Here is a 15,264-nt window from a genome sequence, read left to right on the forward strand (position 1 = left end):
CACACTATGTAAATCATGGCTAATGAGCYCCTACTTGATCCTTGTTGATGAACTTCTGATCATTAATAGATTGAACAGAGAAACAGTGTCTACCTCAGGAAGTTTACAGGCAAATGACTTCCTTTTAGTTCTCCTTAAAGCTTTACATTTGGGCTAACTTTATCTGATTTATACCATGAGTAATCTGTTGTTCACTCACATACATTTGGTATTATTGGAGTTGACACCAGCTTKAATAATATCGATTACTGAGGTTACACGTAAGTACTACCATAGGTTTAATTTAACTGAACTATTAAATTGTTATGAGATGCAYTTGTGGGCACAGTTCCATCTTCCTCCAAAATAAATCTCTTAGAAGAGGMAAATGGGTCTTGCACATTCGTGAGTTTTGGAAGGGTATAGGTTTGATCTGAGCCTGCTTAATGAATATTTATTTCCAAGGAAAAACATCCATCATTGTCATTATCCTGCAGCAAAAATAGAAAAGAAGTGCATAAATTGTTCAGCAGCTGGTTGGGAAAGGTTTGAAATTAAATTGTCGTTGATTTTTTTTTCTCTGACAGATTTGCATGAATCAAATTACAGAACTGTCATGAATAGCTCTGTGTTTTAAAACCTAGCTTTTGATTTTTTTTTTTTCTCTCTCATTCAGAAAGAATCCATTTTAATTAATCCGTAAAAGGAAAAATGAGTTTATTTACAAGAATCAGTGGTAACAGCTTTGGACATTTTCTCCAAAGTAAATAAATTTAGTAAGACTTAAACATGATTGCCTATTATCAAAAAGGATAAATATTGAATGCAAATTACAAATTGCTAATATCAACTGTCATAGATAATTCAAGTACTGACTTTTTATATCAAAGGCACATGACATAGTAAAATATGAGGTTTTGCAGCAAAAAAAAACATGGTAGCTTCTAACATTTAGTAAACTAATACTTTAATGAGCACATTTAGTATATCCGCTGAAACCAGCTCATAGAAATGTTGTTCTCTTCATTTTAAGCTTTAGAGAGTRGAAAAGTCAGATAGAGAAACCACATCTTGTCACTTTATGTCATAAAGTGAGCATTGCAATGTCTACATCATCCTATTACAAGCTCTTAAGCATTAGGACACAGGATACCTCAGCTTTTCTTAATCACTGCACTAAAAGCATTTAACAATTTAAATATTACAGTTCTGTCAAGATGAAACTAGATTGTACAGAAAATCATGGTTCATAGATTGATGGATTAGTAAAATTGGCCTGTTATACTCTCAAAATAGGGCAACTGTTGTTATAAGCACAGATATTATTTCTGTCTGCTACTGATGTTCATATTGATGGAGTTCTCAGTCTTTGAGCTGCCAGTATAAAATTGSTTGTGATTACAATGGATTCCAAGGTATAAAATGCCTTCAGATTTTAACTATTCTTTCTTGCAATGTGCATTTCTAATGTTTCCTAAAAGTTAATTAATAATTCCTAAATTAGTGTAAAAACTTTCATGTATTCTTTTTAATATGGTTATATTGTTCATACTAAGAGAAAGCTTTCCTCTGTAATGATTTTTTCATGCAAGCTGCTTGACTAGTGGGAGATGTATACTCTGAAATCAATACATTGATTAACAAGAGAATAAAACACATATTTCTGTTTGCTAACATATAGRAAAAGTGTGTTAAAATGAAATAGTATACCTGAGTTTAAGAAKTTTGATTCATAACCATATGTGAAAAAGTTGTTGGTAGAACTTTTAARGAGCACTGTCATAGTCATGGCATAGTTATGCCTATTAATTAGTTAATTCTATTAACTGTTAATTCAAAATTTATTTCCTGAGGCTACTTGCATTATMTAATCATACTGCAAACCTGCAGTAGGGCACATACATTATTTTTTCTTTTTTTTTTTTAATAATATTTTTAATTTTGGCAAGATAGAATATGATTATACATTTAGCTATCATATTTTTCAATGATGTAATAGTTTGAATATGGAAAGCCATCTGGCTCCAAGGAGGAGATTTCTTATRTATGTAAGATATATGTATATTTTGCATAATCACTCTATCAATTTTGTTTCTAGTTCATCTTCTTCTCTATTTCCCACGGGGCTTTTATTTAGTTCATTAAATATTGCAGTGGTTTCTGTGTTTTTTTTGTTTTTTTTTTTTTTTTTTTTTTTTTTTTTTTTTTTTTTTTTATAGATATTTTAATGCTCTGATTCATCTCTTCTCTTCTTTTTTTCCTTTGTTTAGTAATCCTTCATCTAGTGATAGATAAAACAGGGTTTTTGCATGATTTTCTACTGTGTCATATTTCAGAATATAGGAATTTATTGTACACATCACACATCTAGGATTCTGGCAGATGGAATCCCCTTTCAGAATGGTTTATGAAGCCGGTAATATCCATACCAAATATTGTAACTCATAATTCAATACAGATWTAAAATTTGTAATTAATTTGTTKAACTTTTCCAGCTATCCATGATTACTGATAACTGCTGTTACTGGGTTTCATGTTAGTACAAAAAGCATGAAATATTGCAATGAATCTGCTATACATATATAATTATAAAGCGCATTCTGAAAATGTTTGTAATGACAAAAAAAAATGTATTTTTAAGTTTACACATTGGAATATGTATTTGGTGTGTACTAAGCAATTCTTATCAAGAAACATCACGTAACATGAAATTCAGAGTGATTTTCTGCTGCAGCTCAATAAAGCCCAATTAACCGTAGCTTGGAACTGAGTGTGCTCACATGGGCTCTCCAAATAGATCTGTCAGTAACACTGTGCTTGGTGACAGATTTGTACACAAATAGCCAAGGAACTGAATTTTTACAGGAAGTTGTCTTTCTTTGCAAGATAAAGACAAATTCCAGGTAGTGAAAATGAACTGGTGCTTGAGTCTCTAGTGCTCAGATTTTTCTTTTAAGACCATTGAGATGGATCAGTCCCTAAAGGGGACTGTCASTTCAGCAGCTAATGATTTTCTGTTATCCTTTTTTTCTTAGAAATTAAATCTTGGTGCACTTCTCTTAACCATGTTACAAAATCTCCCAAGGCATTGTTAATAAATAACTGCTTGAAGATCATTCTCTTCAGCATGAAAGATAGATGGGGAATGTTTGTGAGAGACATGAGTATGTGTGTACTCATATATATATACATGGTTTGTTTTTCTTCTTTTTTTTTTTTTTTTTTAATTTTTTATTTTTTTTTTTTTTTTTTTTTTTTTTTTTTTTTATTTCTTTTGGACATTCTTATACTCATTCTTATACTCATTTACAGCACATCAGCTGTATCTTGTGTTGTCTGTAGCAGCTGTGTGTTAAACAAAATCAGAAATCTGATGTAGGAATTGTGTACCTTGTTCATAGATCAGTAATTTTAAATATTTGGGGATATATCACCAATTCTGAAGTGCATAAATGTATTTCATCTTCTTTTAATATTTAGGAAATGTATCTGCTTGGTTGAAAAAGCATGCCATTTCAATATACATAGGGACATACATTACTCTTCATTTGGTTACTTAAACATGTTGAACACAAGAATTGCCTTCCTGGATATCTCAGATGAGCTGATATTCAGACTTACTGAAAACAAGTCCACTTCACTGGAGTGCTTAAGGATGTCCTGACAGATCTTAACATTTCAATTACATTTTCTCCTGTCCTTAATATGCAAATTTTTAGTCATGAGTGAGGTTTTGTGAAGATGCTGTCTCCTTTATATTCACGGGATATAATCTTGGAATATTTAGAGGTATTTTGTAGTTTTATCATCTGATGTATTCTTATATTCAGATTAATAACATTGAATACCTGAATTATCCATGTCCTGAGTGTGTAAAACAAAGATTTAAATAGGCCTGAGTAAGGAACACTGAGTGAGATGATTTTTCTGGGAAAGTCAAATGAGGTTTGTTGAGTAATTGCAGAGASCCAGCCAGCTTTCACTCCACATGATGGATTGCTGACAGGGAGGAAACATGTTCCTTATTGTGAATCATTCCTGAGACAAGACATCTACCATTCTCTTTTGATTTATAAATATTCATTTAGTCCGCTAAATGTAAGTCACATTTCTCAAGACGTAAAAATTCAAATTATTAGTCATATGGGGCTTTATGGAATGTTTGTTTATTTCCTCTTTTTCTTCTCTTTTTTTTTTTTTTTCCTCATTTTTTCACTTTTTTTCTCTTTTTTTTTTTTTTTTTTTTTTTTTTTCTCTTTTTTTTTTTTTTTTTTTTTTTTTTTTTCCCAGAAAAGAGTAGCATATTATAGTGCTAGAGCTATAGGAACCCTGAATATTTTTTATTTTGGTTTTGTGGGGTGTACAAATTTGTGTACAATTATTTCAGTGCTTTGACTTCACATTTAGGTAAAGACTTCAAGTCTTATATCTTACAAAATGGTAAATGCAGTGTAATAACTTTAATTAGTTAAAAAAATTGTAACCACATTTTGTCACTTCAAGAGTTATTCAGATTTTTATTAAGTTCTTAGGGTTTTTAAAATATTTATTCAGCAATTTGGAGGAGAAAATTACTTATGTAATTATCCCTACCTCTCTGTCAATTCATATAGGTACTACCAGTAATATACCAGTACACTTTGTCATACCCATGGTTCTAAAAAACTGTTTTTAAATAAAATTAATTATAATGGAATTGTAGAACTGATTATCTAGCCATGAGATGGTATGGATTGTGTGTTTATTAAAAAAAAAAAAAATTAAACCTCATTTGTTTAATCAGAATTCATAAAGGCTGAATGAACAGGAAATTATAAGCACAGTCTGCATTGATTTCTTAATAAAGAAATTTCAGGAATTGCAGAGTTAGAATCCAAATCAACATTCACAGCAGACAAGTATTAGACTCCAAATGTTAAAGAAAGGCAGGAGAGAGGGAAGGCCTCCCTACTCATGGACTGGGAAGTGTTTCATTTTAGTTCAAATTGTCCGTGACTCTGTCCAGTTTATAAATGGCTTTCTAAGAGTAACAACTTTTCCAGTAACCACATACATCTCTGCAGCTTTGTGTAGAGTCAGTTCTGCCCATGGAAGGTTACAAGCAGAGCAACRCTTTAAAACCTGCATCAAAATTAGYATYGTCTGATGCAGTTTTAAAATGGTTTGATAGAGTGTTCAGTAAATTGAAACAAATTAAAAATTACTGTTTAGTTTGATTTAAACCAGGATAAATTAATGAATGAACAAAAAATCTGCMGTGAGAAACAATGGAGCAGAACAAYSATGGGAAAAYAGTGGCAGGTGTGTAAAATACAAGACATAGTGAAAAMGTTCAATTCCACCAGTTACTTAAGAAGTTTGGATAATTCAGTTTAATATGGACTGAATTGTACCTTCAGAATATTTTCTCTGTGTCTGTTTTTACCCAGAAAGTTTCTGTTCTGTAATAAATTTTTTTACATTATACTCAAACACGTTCTCAGTAAGTAGTACAGCTTAGCTGTGTATATTGCAGTTGGTATTAAAAGAATAATAAATAGTTTGAAACTAAATAATTAGAGAACATTTAGAGAAGGGCATGTAAAAAAGACCAACATCAGAAGAGTCTAAAGTGATGAGATCTTTGGAGATGTAAGATTAATTTGTTTAAATTAAGAGGGACTTATTTTATATGAAAAGAAGATAGGCTTTGTTGTTGTTTTGGGGTTTTTTTTTTGTTTGTTTGTTTTTTTCATTCAAAAGTGTCACTGAAGCTCTGTGATTTTCCATGACTAAACCCCCAAATATTYAAAGCTATGGTTTATTTAAATCAACAGGTTTGAAATTTCCTTAGCTGAATCTTTATCTTACATTTTCATTTTATTGATGTAGATTGAAGCAAAATTGTTTATTTCATTCTAGGAAACTTGGATAGCGAAAAAGAAACCGATTATTTTTCAAGTTTAACCAAAAACCAGCAAGGCACATGCCTTTTTTTTTTTTTTTTTTTTTTTTTTTTTTTTTTTTTTTTTTTTTTTTTTTTTTTTTTTTCTGTCATGTCCCAGGGACATGAGATTTTGCAGTGTAATTTTTGTACCAACTTTATTCTCCTTGCCAACTGAGGGAAATTAATGGCCAGTATTGGGACCTCTTTTGCCAGATCATTGTTTTTGTGTCGATATTAAAGATTTTCTCTCCACATCTTGCTCAGTTCTTCTGCAGCTCCTCGCAGTGATCCCATTGCACACCCCAAAATCATCCCAGCACCTCCACCTGGGATTGTAGGGCTCAGGCTTTTTTTCCTGGTGCTTGCTCCAAGGAATGGCTTCTGAATTGGGAAGTAAAGGGAGATGAAAGGTCAGGAAATGTGAATTCTGACATGCCAGACTTTTGAGCCAATAACACTTTGCTTCCCCTCCAACCATCACCTTCCTCAGATATATTTTATTCAGTCTTCAGAGAAAGGATGGACATTGAGTTATTATACCAGGTTATTGTAAAATTACTCTTGTTATCAATGTTGTTGTTTAATTAGCATTTTGTACTGCTTTCTCTTGCTTATGAACAATTATTTGTTATTTAGTAAAATAATGTTTTGTTCTTATTTTTTAAAAATCTTGATATTGCAGAGCATTAAGGATAGCCTGGGGAGACTTCAGGGTCATATAGAAATTATTAACAAGAAGAAGACACCGGCTTTGCAAAGTGTGTCACCAAAGGAAGCAGCAAATATACAAGAAAAGCTGACTCAACTTAATTTTGAATGGGAGAAAGTTAACAAGAAGTACAGGGACCGACAGGCGTAAGTAACTTTTAAAACTTGCTCTTTCTGATGGCCTTCATTAATATTTGGCATATTGTTCATGATTGGGTTTTCTTCTTCTTTTTGTGGGAATATCTTTTAAAGTCACAAAAAATTTTCTTCTTACTAAGCACAGAGTATTTATATAGAATTGTAATTTAATTTTTGGGCATTTTGGCTGAAATATTTTGACCACCTATCACTTGCATTGGACCACAATCTCACATCATATTGCAAACATTCCTATGTCATTACAGATGGCATCCACTTACCCTGACATAGTTTTAGGCATTTAGTATTTTATACCTTTGTTACTGATTTCAAAATTTCAATATGTGATGAGTGCATCAGAGTAAAGCCCCTTTTAACTGCAGAATGTTTACGAGTTTGAGGGGCAGTTCTCACTTTATGTCTAAGGAACATAACTAGAATTGTTAGCTGCTCTAAACTTTGTGTCATTGTTTTATAAATTTGTATATTTCRCTTTATAAAGCAAGGCTGGACAATCAAGAGAAGCATAGAAACACATTAAAATTATAATAAATAAAGCTTTCATCTTTGCAATATAATATAATCATTTTTCTACTTGTATATTATTCTGATGTTGCAATCTGAGAATCTTATACAAAATAAARCCAAAACCTATTTAACATCTTAGGCATGGTTCATGTTTAGGAACACCATAAAGGCTAGAAACCTGTAACTTATTTGTACTCTGTAGCAGAAAGCCAATATGTACCAATTTTGGCTCGTGCAGTAAAAGACATAGGTTTACATTGCTTCTTTTTTTTTTTTTTTTTATTAGATGATATGTCAGTTGTTACTGGCAGTGATACAGAAATTACTATGGTTTATAGAATGTATCTGGTTTTTTTTCCAGCATGAGTTATTTAAGAGTTAACAAATATGATTGCCTTAGATAAAAAGTCATARTTTCAAGCATTTATTGAATTACCACAGAAAAGTCCTTGACAATTATTCTGAGAAGGAATGACATTAATCTAATAATGAAAACCATTTATACGTCTATATATATCACTAGTTCCATTGATTGAATATATATATATATATATATATATCACTAGTTCCATTCATTGGAACTTTCCATTCATAGGAATTTTACCAAATTGGCTCTTCATGAAATGCTGAAAGCTTGACATTGAAAGTTTCATCTGGTATGCCACCTCAAAAGACAATAGATTGATATTTGATAAAATATCACTTTTTGCACTAGACATATGTTTGGAAATATCCCTTATCTAAGAAAATGTTAAAAACTTTGTAATTATTATACAAAATATTAGCTTAATGTTCAAATAATTATTTCATTGATAATAGAATGAGATATTATTCTAAATATTTAAGCAGTAATTGGAAGAAAAAAAGTATTTCATGTGGGTTTAACCTGCACTGACTTTGTTCTGCAATCCAATCCTTGGTAACTTTTATGTTTTCTTTTTTTAGAAATATTGAATATTGGAAATATTGGAATATTATTTAGAATATAAATCAGATGCCACTTTGCAGATATGTGCAGACATATTATTTCCATTGTCAGCCAGTCACTAACTTTGATTTTAGATTGTTGGAGAGAGAAGAAAGTAAAGCTTAAAAAAAAATGTAYATAATCAGAGTGATGAATAGTGAAAAATCTAAGTCAGTAATCTTTGTCACATCTGCTTTGTCTCAACATTAAAAGTGTAAGAAACTGAGACAGATTTATAATGTGGTAAATTTTACAAATTCTTCTTCTATGCCTGTTTTTTGGGGTTTTTTTGTTGTTTTTTTTTGTTTGTTTGTTTGTTTTGTTTTTTAAAATAACAAGTCTGGTTTTGACGTGGTATGAAAATTTTTTGTTAGTCATGATGCCATATACAAAAATGCAGGGTAAGTTCGAAAATAGACGTAAGGAAATCTTGTCACACCGATAGTAAAACCAGGAGATATTTGGTGTTGTGCTTTTCCCAGAGATTGGCTTTGCCCAAACTCTTGCTGATTTGGTACACCAAGCTCTGAGAAACCTTTGGAATCTCCTTTCCCTGGAGACTGGCTTTGCCCAGCCTGATTCTGTTTTAGAATAGTCTGAGAAWCCTTTGGAATCTCCTCATGTGCATTTTCTGCCTCTGGTGCACAGCAAGGACAGCGATTTACTGTTAGTTGAAAGCTTGAGCTATCATCACTGACACTCAATTATTCCTTATTTAGGCTAYAGTGGTATTTAGCCAGCAGCAGAAGTCTTGTGAGGTGAAATGAATTAGTGTTTGTCAAGTATTTTGGGGTCATCAGATGAAGGCACTGGAGAGCTGTAGAGTATGATTACTGTCCAGCTGGCTTTTGCCTGGGGGATTTATCCTCTTTTAATATGATGRACAGCAACTCAGGGTGATGATAATCTTGACTACTGTCTGATTTACACGCTTTTCTATTTTTTAATTTTTGGGTTTGGTGTCAGTCTTAGTGTGGAAATATTTAAGAGGTTCTRTTTGAACTCTGCACAATCCGTGTAGCTTCTGCTGTTTTGTGAGGTGCATTTGGACTGGGCACAAATCCATGGGATGRGGTGAAGGAAGACAATATGGCCTTCAGCATTTTCCTCCAAGCAGTTTGTGTTTGTGAGGGGTGAAATATCAGTGTAACTCTGCCCTTGAGACAGGAGTAAAGCCGTGTTTATGGGATGTGCTATTGATGATGATGTTTAAGGACACTTTTGGAATTCTTATTGGAGCTGCCTTGCTTTCAAGGGAGTGTGTCTATGTGAATGTGAGTATTCCATGTTTGCAAGGTACCAGAAACAAATATACTGTCACTATGTTCATTTCCAAATGCTGGTTTTAGGAAATCAAAGGCTTGTAATAACATGGAAATTATTATTTAAATAAATGAAAAGTCAACTATCACCACCACACATGGAAGAACAAAACAAATTTCCTTACCCCTGTAGTTACTAGCAGAGAGCTTACTCTAAATCTCATAGCAGCCATTAGAAACTTTCGTGTTGAATTATTTTTATATGAAATTGATTTCCTAGAAGTCCTGATACATATCTAGATACTTTGTAATTAACTCTGGAGTGAGTTCCTTTTAATTAGAAATCAAAATAGATTTTCAGTTTGTTTTATAGCAGAGCATGAGCCAGTTTGACAGAAATACACTATGATGGTAAGCGTTCAAATAGCTTTACAAGTGCAGTTCTTCTACAGTATTTGAAAACCTTATTTCGCATTGCCACTTTGGCATGTTCCCTCTATTTAAATAAGAGTTCATATTGTATTTATTCTAAGATAACAGGAAATATTTCATTGAAGAAAAAAAAAAAAACAAAAATTCTGTGGTCATCCTAGAGTACTCTTCCAGTGGCTGTAGAAACCGAGGATGAATGCAAATTTTTACTCTTTCACAAACACAGTGAAACACTACTCTTCACTTACTAATTTTTAAAGTCCAGCCTAGATCTAAGTCTGGTTCTTTGAAAGGAGTGAGTTTCTTTTCTGTTTGAATTAATTTCAAAACATGGTAACTCGTCCCTCCAACAGATAAATGGGAATGATATCATCTTACCCAAGTAAARTTTGATTCCTTGGTTTCAGTCTTATTCGTGCAAAGCAAACTCCAGGAAACAGCAGTGGCATAATTTGTCTTCTGTGAGCTAAAGAACAATCTATGATTTAATTTATAACTTCAACCTTTGCTSGATAGTAAATTTTTACTTTATCTTTTCCAACAGTTGTATTAAGRTAATAGAATCTGATTTTTGAAAGGTATAGTTAAATTTCAGTGCCAGTAAGAACAGCCACTCAGATGTCATGGTTTTTCCTGTCCCTGCACCAGAATTTCACAATAGTCTTCCTTCTTTCCAGCAGCCTTAAATCTGATTTTTTTTTTTTTTTGTATTAATCATGGTTACTTAGGAAGTGACACTAACACCAGGTTCCTCTTCATCTTAAATGAAAACATATAATTTTGGGGAAAAAACCACAAAGAGACAATAGAAGGTAGACTCTTAAATGACTGTCTTATGTAACCTTTTATCTTATCAGTGTACCACCTGTGGAAGATCTTGTTTGTCTTTTCAGGATATTGTCTTCCCAAGATATTTATGCCTAAGTCTTGCTTCTGTGAATAAGTGCTCCTCCTTAAAAATGAAACTTTCTAAAACTGCCAGAAATCATTGAATCAGTGTAATRCCACAAACTTTTCCATGATAGATGTTAATTTGAAATATTTCTACAAGGCAGAAAACATTAGAAAAATACTCAAACAAATATAAATAAAAATAATGAAATTTATAGATAATGTAGATATTGTAGACCTTGAATCTGTTTCTTGATGATGAATTAAAATTCTAATGGATCTCTCATATTCATGTCAGGCAACTAATTTTTGCCTTTTTTTATGTCTTATTTAAGAATTAGTTTCCAGGGCCTACATTACAGACTATATTAATGCACATCTAATTAATCTCAAATCCACTAAAAATTAAGTGTGYGAGAATGTGGGAGAGTTGATACCAGATATCTTTAGAAAGTGTTGATAATTCTGAAAAGTGGAAAAAAGTGATTTGCCCATCTGATATATCAGAAAATATAGCAAATCCATAATAATGATAATAAAAWGAGATTGATGGCTTTATAAAACTGACACACAACTAGCAATTTTTATAGTTACAAGAGCAAACCATAAAGAACTAGTTAACAGGCTTATTCTAAGAATGAGTTTCATTTTTGGATAACAGTACAACTGTCAACTTTTTCTGAAAAAYCTTAAATTAGCTGTTGATTAGCTTGGTAAGGCCTAAGGAAAAACATTTATTATACATAAAAAAAATTGATTCAATGTCATAGAAATAAAATTTTGTGGTAATATTTCTAACACTGCATAGAGCAGATGTCATAATCCTTTAGTGATATATTCTGTTGAGTTGAAAACYAATCTGATCCATGGATCAAGATATTARAAAAARAAATGAAATACATGAATTTTTCAAATRTAAGTAACCTGCCTATGTTCTGAGTTACTGCAGAACCAGCAAGCCTTGAGGACATGCCTGTCTATGGGATCTGGATCAGATCCAGCATCTGTGCTCTTCTTGCTTAGTAGAAATTACACTGATATAATATTAACACATCTGCATGCAGCCCAAGTGAGGTATTAAGAGTACAGTTATCTTTTCATAGTGTGAAATATTTTCCTGGAGTKATATCTGTAAGCAACTGGTAAGTGCAAACCCAGGTGTTAAAATACTGAGGAAATCTATTCTATTGAATACAGATTTCCAGAAACATTTAGATACATCAACCCATCTTTCATGGCCTCAGCCTCTCACTTCAGAGGGGCCCAACCCTCTCATTCATCCCATGCCAATYTTGTATAGATTTCTCATTAACATTCCACTGTAACACCATGATTAGGTCTTCTGAATCCCCTTGTGACTGTTCATTATACAACTATTTAACCTTGCAAAGCAACCAAACTGAAACAAAAGATGAAAAAGGTGCATTTAGAACTTTTAAGGAGATGTCATATCTATTTCAAGGAACATCAAAACAGAATTATTGGAGGYTACTATTTAATTTTAATTAGAAAGCCTATGGATCTCTTTAGGCTATTTATGTTTCTCTTCTCAGAGTTTCTCAGTTGTGGATTCCCAATTTCCTTCTGTGACACCAGCAGTGCTCTGCAAAGGTGAAGTCACTGAAGATATGAGTCATGTGATCTACCTTTAGCTATCCAAATTTTAGTTATCTATTTTACAGTACTTGTCTATGCTCTTTGTTGATTAAATACTGCCAGACAATTCTTTCACAGGTAACTGTTGCACGTGTATAATGGGCCCACTGACTCTTCAGGGACACAGGCAAGATAAGAATAGAGACATTACATTTAGATAGATAAAATTAGGGGAGATTAATCTTAARCTAGAAAGTATAACAAAACAATGCMKTTTAATTTATATCTAAACGYGTTGTTATACATCTATTTCACTAAGCCCAGTCAGCATTTCTTTGTACTTGCTCTAACTCTGACAAAGTGAATGAGAAAAATGAATGTTAGCTGGCTTTGCTTCAGTACAGGGAGAAAAGCAACTAGTGGAAGGCATAGGTATTTTAAGAGAAAGTGAGAAACAGTGGCTGTTCTCCTACTAAAAAGTATCTGCTCACTTATTTCAGTTGAGGTTCTAAGTTTTGTTATTAGAATTACCCTTGGCTCAGGATTCAAGGTGAAAATGAAAACCAGAACAGATTAGTTCATCCCCAATGAGAGAAGAAAATTATTTCCTTTCTAATGTTAATCTCAAAATAGCTACCATGCCTTAGTTACATGCAGGGTAGGGGTTTTTTTTCGTGCTTTCTTTCACAGTGACTCAAATTGTTCATTTAGGTTTTGAAAAGGGCAGCTTATAATGCTTGACTCTTACAGCCAGCAGTAGTTAATTTATCTCCTTACCCTGCTTACTGTACAGAAATKCTCTCCATAGCAGTTGTTTTATAATCAAATTCTTGCAACAGATTTGCCACTTAATTTGTCCCTATAATATCAGACCATCAAGTTAATGTATTGGTGATTTTCATTGGTTGCTTAATTGCTTGCAGATAAGTATAAAATAATGTATAATAAGCAGGTATAACATAACATGTAAGTGGTTTTTTTTGTGGACAATCTAGATAGGGCTGTCTGTCAATGTTTATAATGTAAAGAAACCCAAAATATATATGCAAATATTTTTGTGGTCTAGTTTATAACTAAAAAGATTAAATTTATAGCAAAGMTGGAAAATATTTTTACCCTATGTATGGCCATTAATATGTCTGTTTTAATGGGACACTATATAGAAGATCATCTTCTAAATGGAACAGGTATAAGTGAAATTTAAAAATATTTSTTAAATAAGAAATTTGAGGCAGGATGAGAAATAATACTGCAAGTTTTGGGAAAAGAGCTATGTTTATTAAATAACTGTCATAGGATAATTAAGGAGTTTAAGACAGAAAATTCTTGGTATGGCAATTGAAGGTGCCTGTATTGTAAAATGAGGTGAAAATAAGTAATTCAACATTTCTTTTAATAAGTAGAGGAGATAATCTTGCATGTGTTTGTGCTGTGAAAGTATTTCAGCTGAAAAAGAATCTTGCATGTTTTTAAATCACCAACCCTCAAGCCTGACAATTAGCATAACTTAGCATAACTTTACTGTAAAATGCTCAGTGACAAAAATGCACTACAKTCATACAGGAATTATTGTAGTGCCTTTCTCTGCTGTGGAAATGAAAAGATTTTCGTGAAATGTCTGGGAAATGTTATGGCTTAGTCATGAATATGTGGGCTGCAGAACTATGGGAATGCAAATATATATGCAGACAAGTGCAGGCAGAAGCAAATAGACTCCGAGCCATCTGGGTATGAACTGTGTTGGGCCTTCATGTCAGATATAAAAAAAATAAAAGTGACATCGTGGTCAGTGTCATGAGCCATGAGCCACAGCTGTAGTGAAGGGTGTGCTTACTTTAGGGACAATGCTCTGTTTGTGCATCTGTGTGAATTCACAGAGTCCTGATTTATGGCCAACCATCTCCAAGCACAGGCAGAGCTCATTCATGCTTTGCTTCATCCATCCACGTAGATCCAGCCTGAGAGAACTGCAGGATATCCTCAGGTCTGGAACTTCATCTGCAATGACTTCTATTACCTTCTGTAAGTGTTGACAAATCAGGAGTACTTTCACTGCTGGTATTGAATCATTACACTGTGCTAGGCCAGAATTTTTTTTAGCTGGATGAATATTTAGCTGGGTCAGCTGTGCACTGGATGAAGGATGACGTTGCAGGAACCGCCATTAGGTCCAGTGCATATTGGATGAGCTAAGGTGAGCTCCTTTGCAGAATTCCCTTGAAGCTTTTTAAGGAATTGCTGCTCTCTAGTTGCCATGGTGCAGTGTACACCTCCCTGTAAGCAACTCCCGGAAAGCATTTTTGACAGTAGAGGGAGCCTAGTGTTTAACATCTGTAGCTAAATCCAGAAGTTAAAATTTTCTGTTTTACACACTTTTAATCACTGTTATTTCTCAGCTCTGTACGTGTTGTTGCTATCATCTAATAAATACAGTTTGTTTTTTTTTTTCTTTTTTCCTCCAAGGCACTTTGAAAGCAACTTTTTTTCTTTTATTAAATGTATTACATATACCCTTATGTGCCAAAGAGACAGAGATACACATTATGTTTGGGATAAAAAGCATAAGGCTTTGTGTCATAGACCTTGGTACTGATAGTTTTGAGGTTACAAGATTCAGCCTTCTGTACTGGTGACCTTCAGTAATTCAGAAGAGGTGTCAGCTTTCAAATTTTCATTTCTTTATGGGCAAGTYGGTGTCTGAGGTGATGTTGGTGAAAGCTAGTCAGTATTTCTGGTGTGATCTAAAACACGATGGCAATTGAACTGACAAAAACCATTTGCTTTGGCTAATTCTCATTAGCCAAATTACTTATCCTTATATATTATATATTATTGTA

At 32.9% G+C, this 15,264-nt stretch overlaps 1 protein-coding gene across 1 annotated transcript in view; it reads left to right on the forward strand.

Moving 5' to 3' along the window:
• The window catches only part of LOC130584614 (dystrophin), a gene marked incomplete at its 5' end in the record, with an annotated part of 165,056 nt that overhangs the window by 127,645 nt on the left and 22,147 nt on the right, over positions 1 to 15,264 (forward strand). Inside the window, one exon of the mRNA XM_057384700.1 lies at positions 6,588 to 6,760. Coding sequence (XP_057240683.1) covers positions 6,588 to 6,760 — 173 coding nt within the window. The remainder of the gene's footprint in view (positions 1 to 6,587; positions 6,761 to 15,264) is intronic.

Source organism: Malurus melanocephalus, unplaced genomic scaffold (genome assembly GCF_030028575.1).
Source record: "Malurus melanocephalus ecotype Western Australia unplaced genomic scaffold, MMel_1.1 scaffold_737, whole genome shotgun sequence".
Lineage (NCBI taxonomy): Eukaryota > Metazoa > Chordata > Aves > Passeriformes > Maluridae > Malurus > Malurus melanocephalus.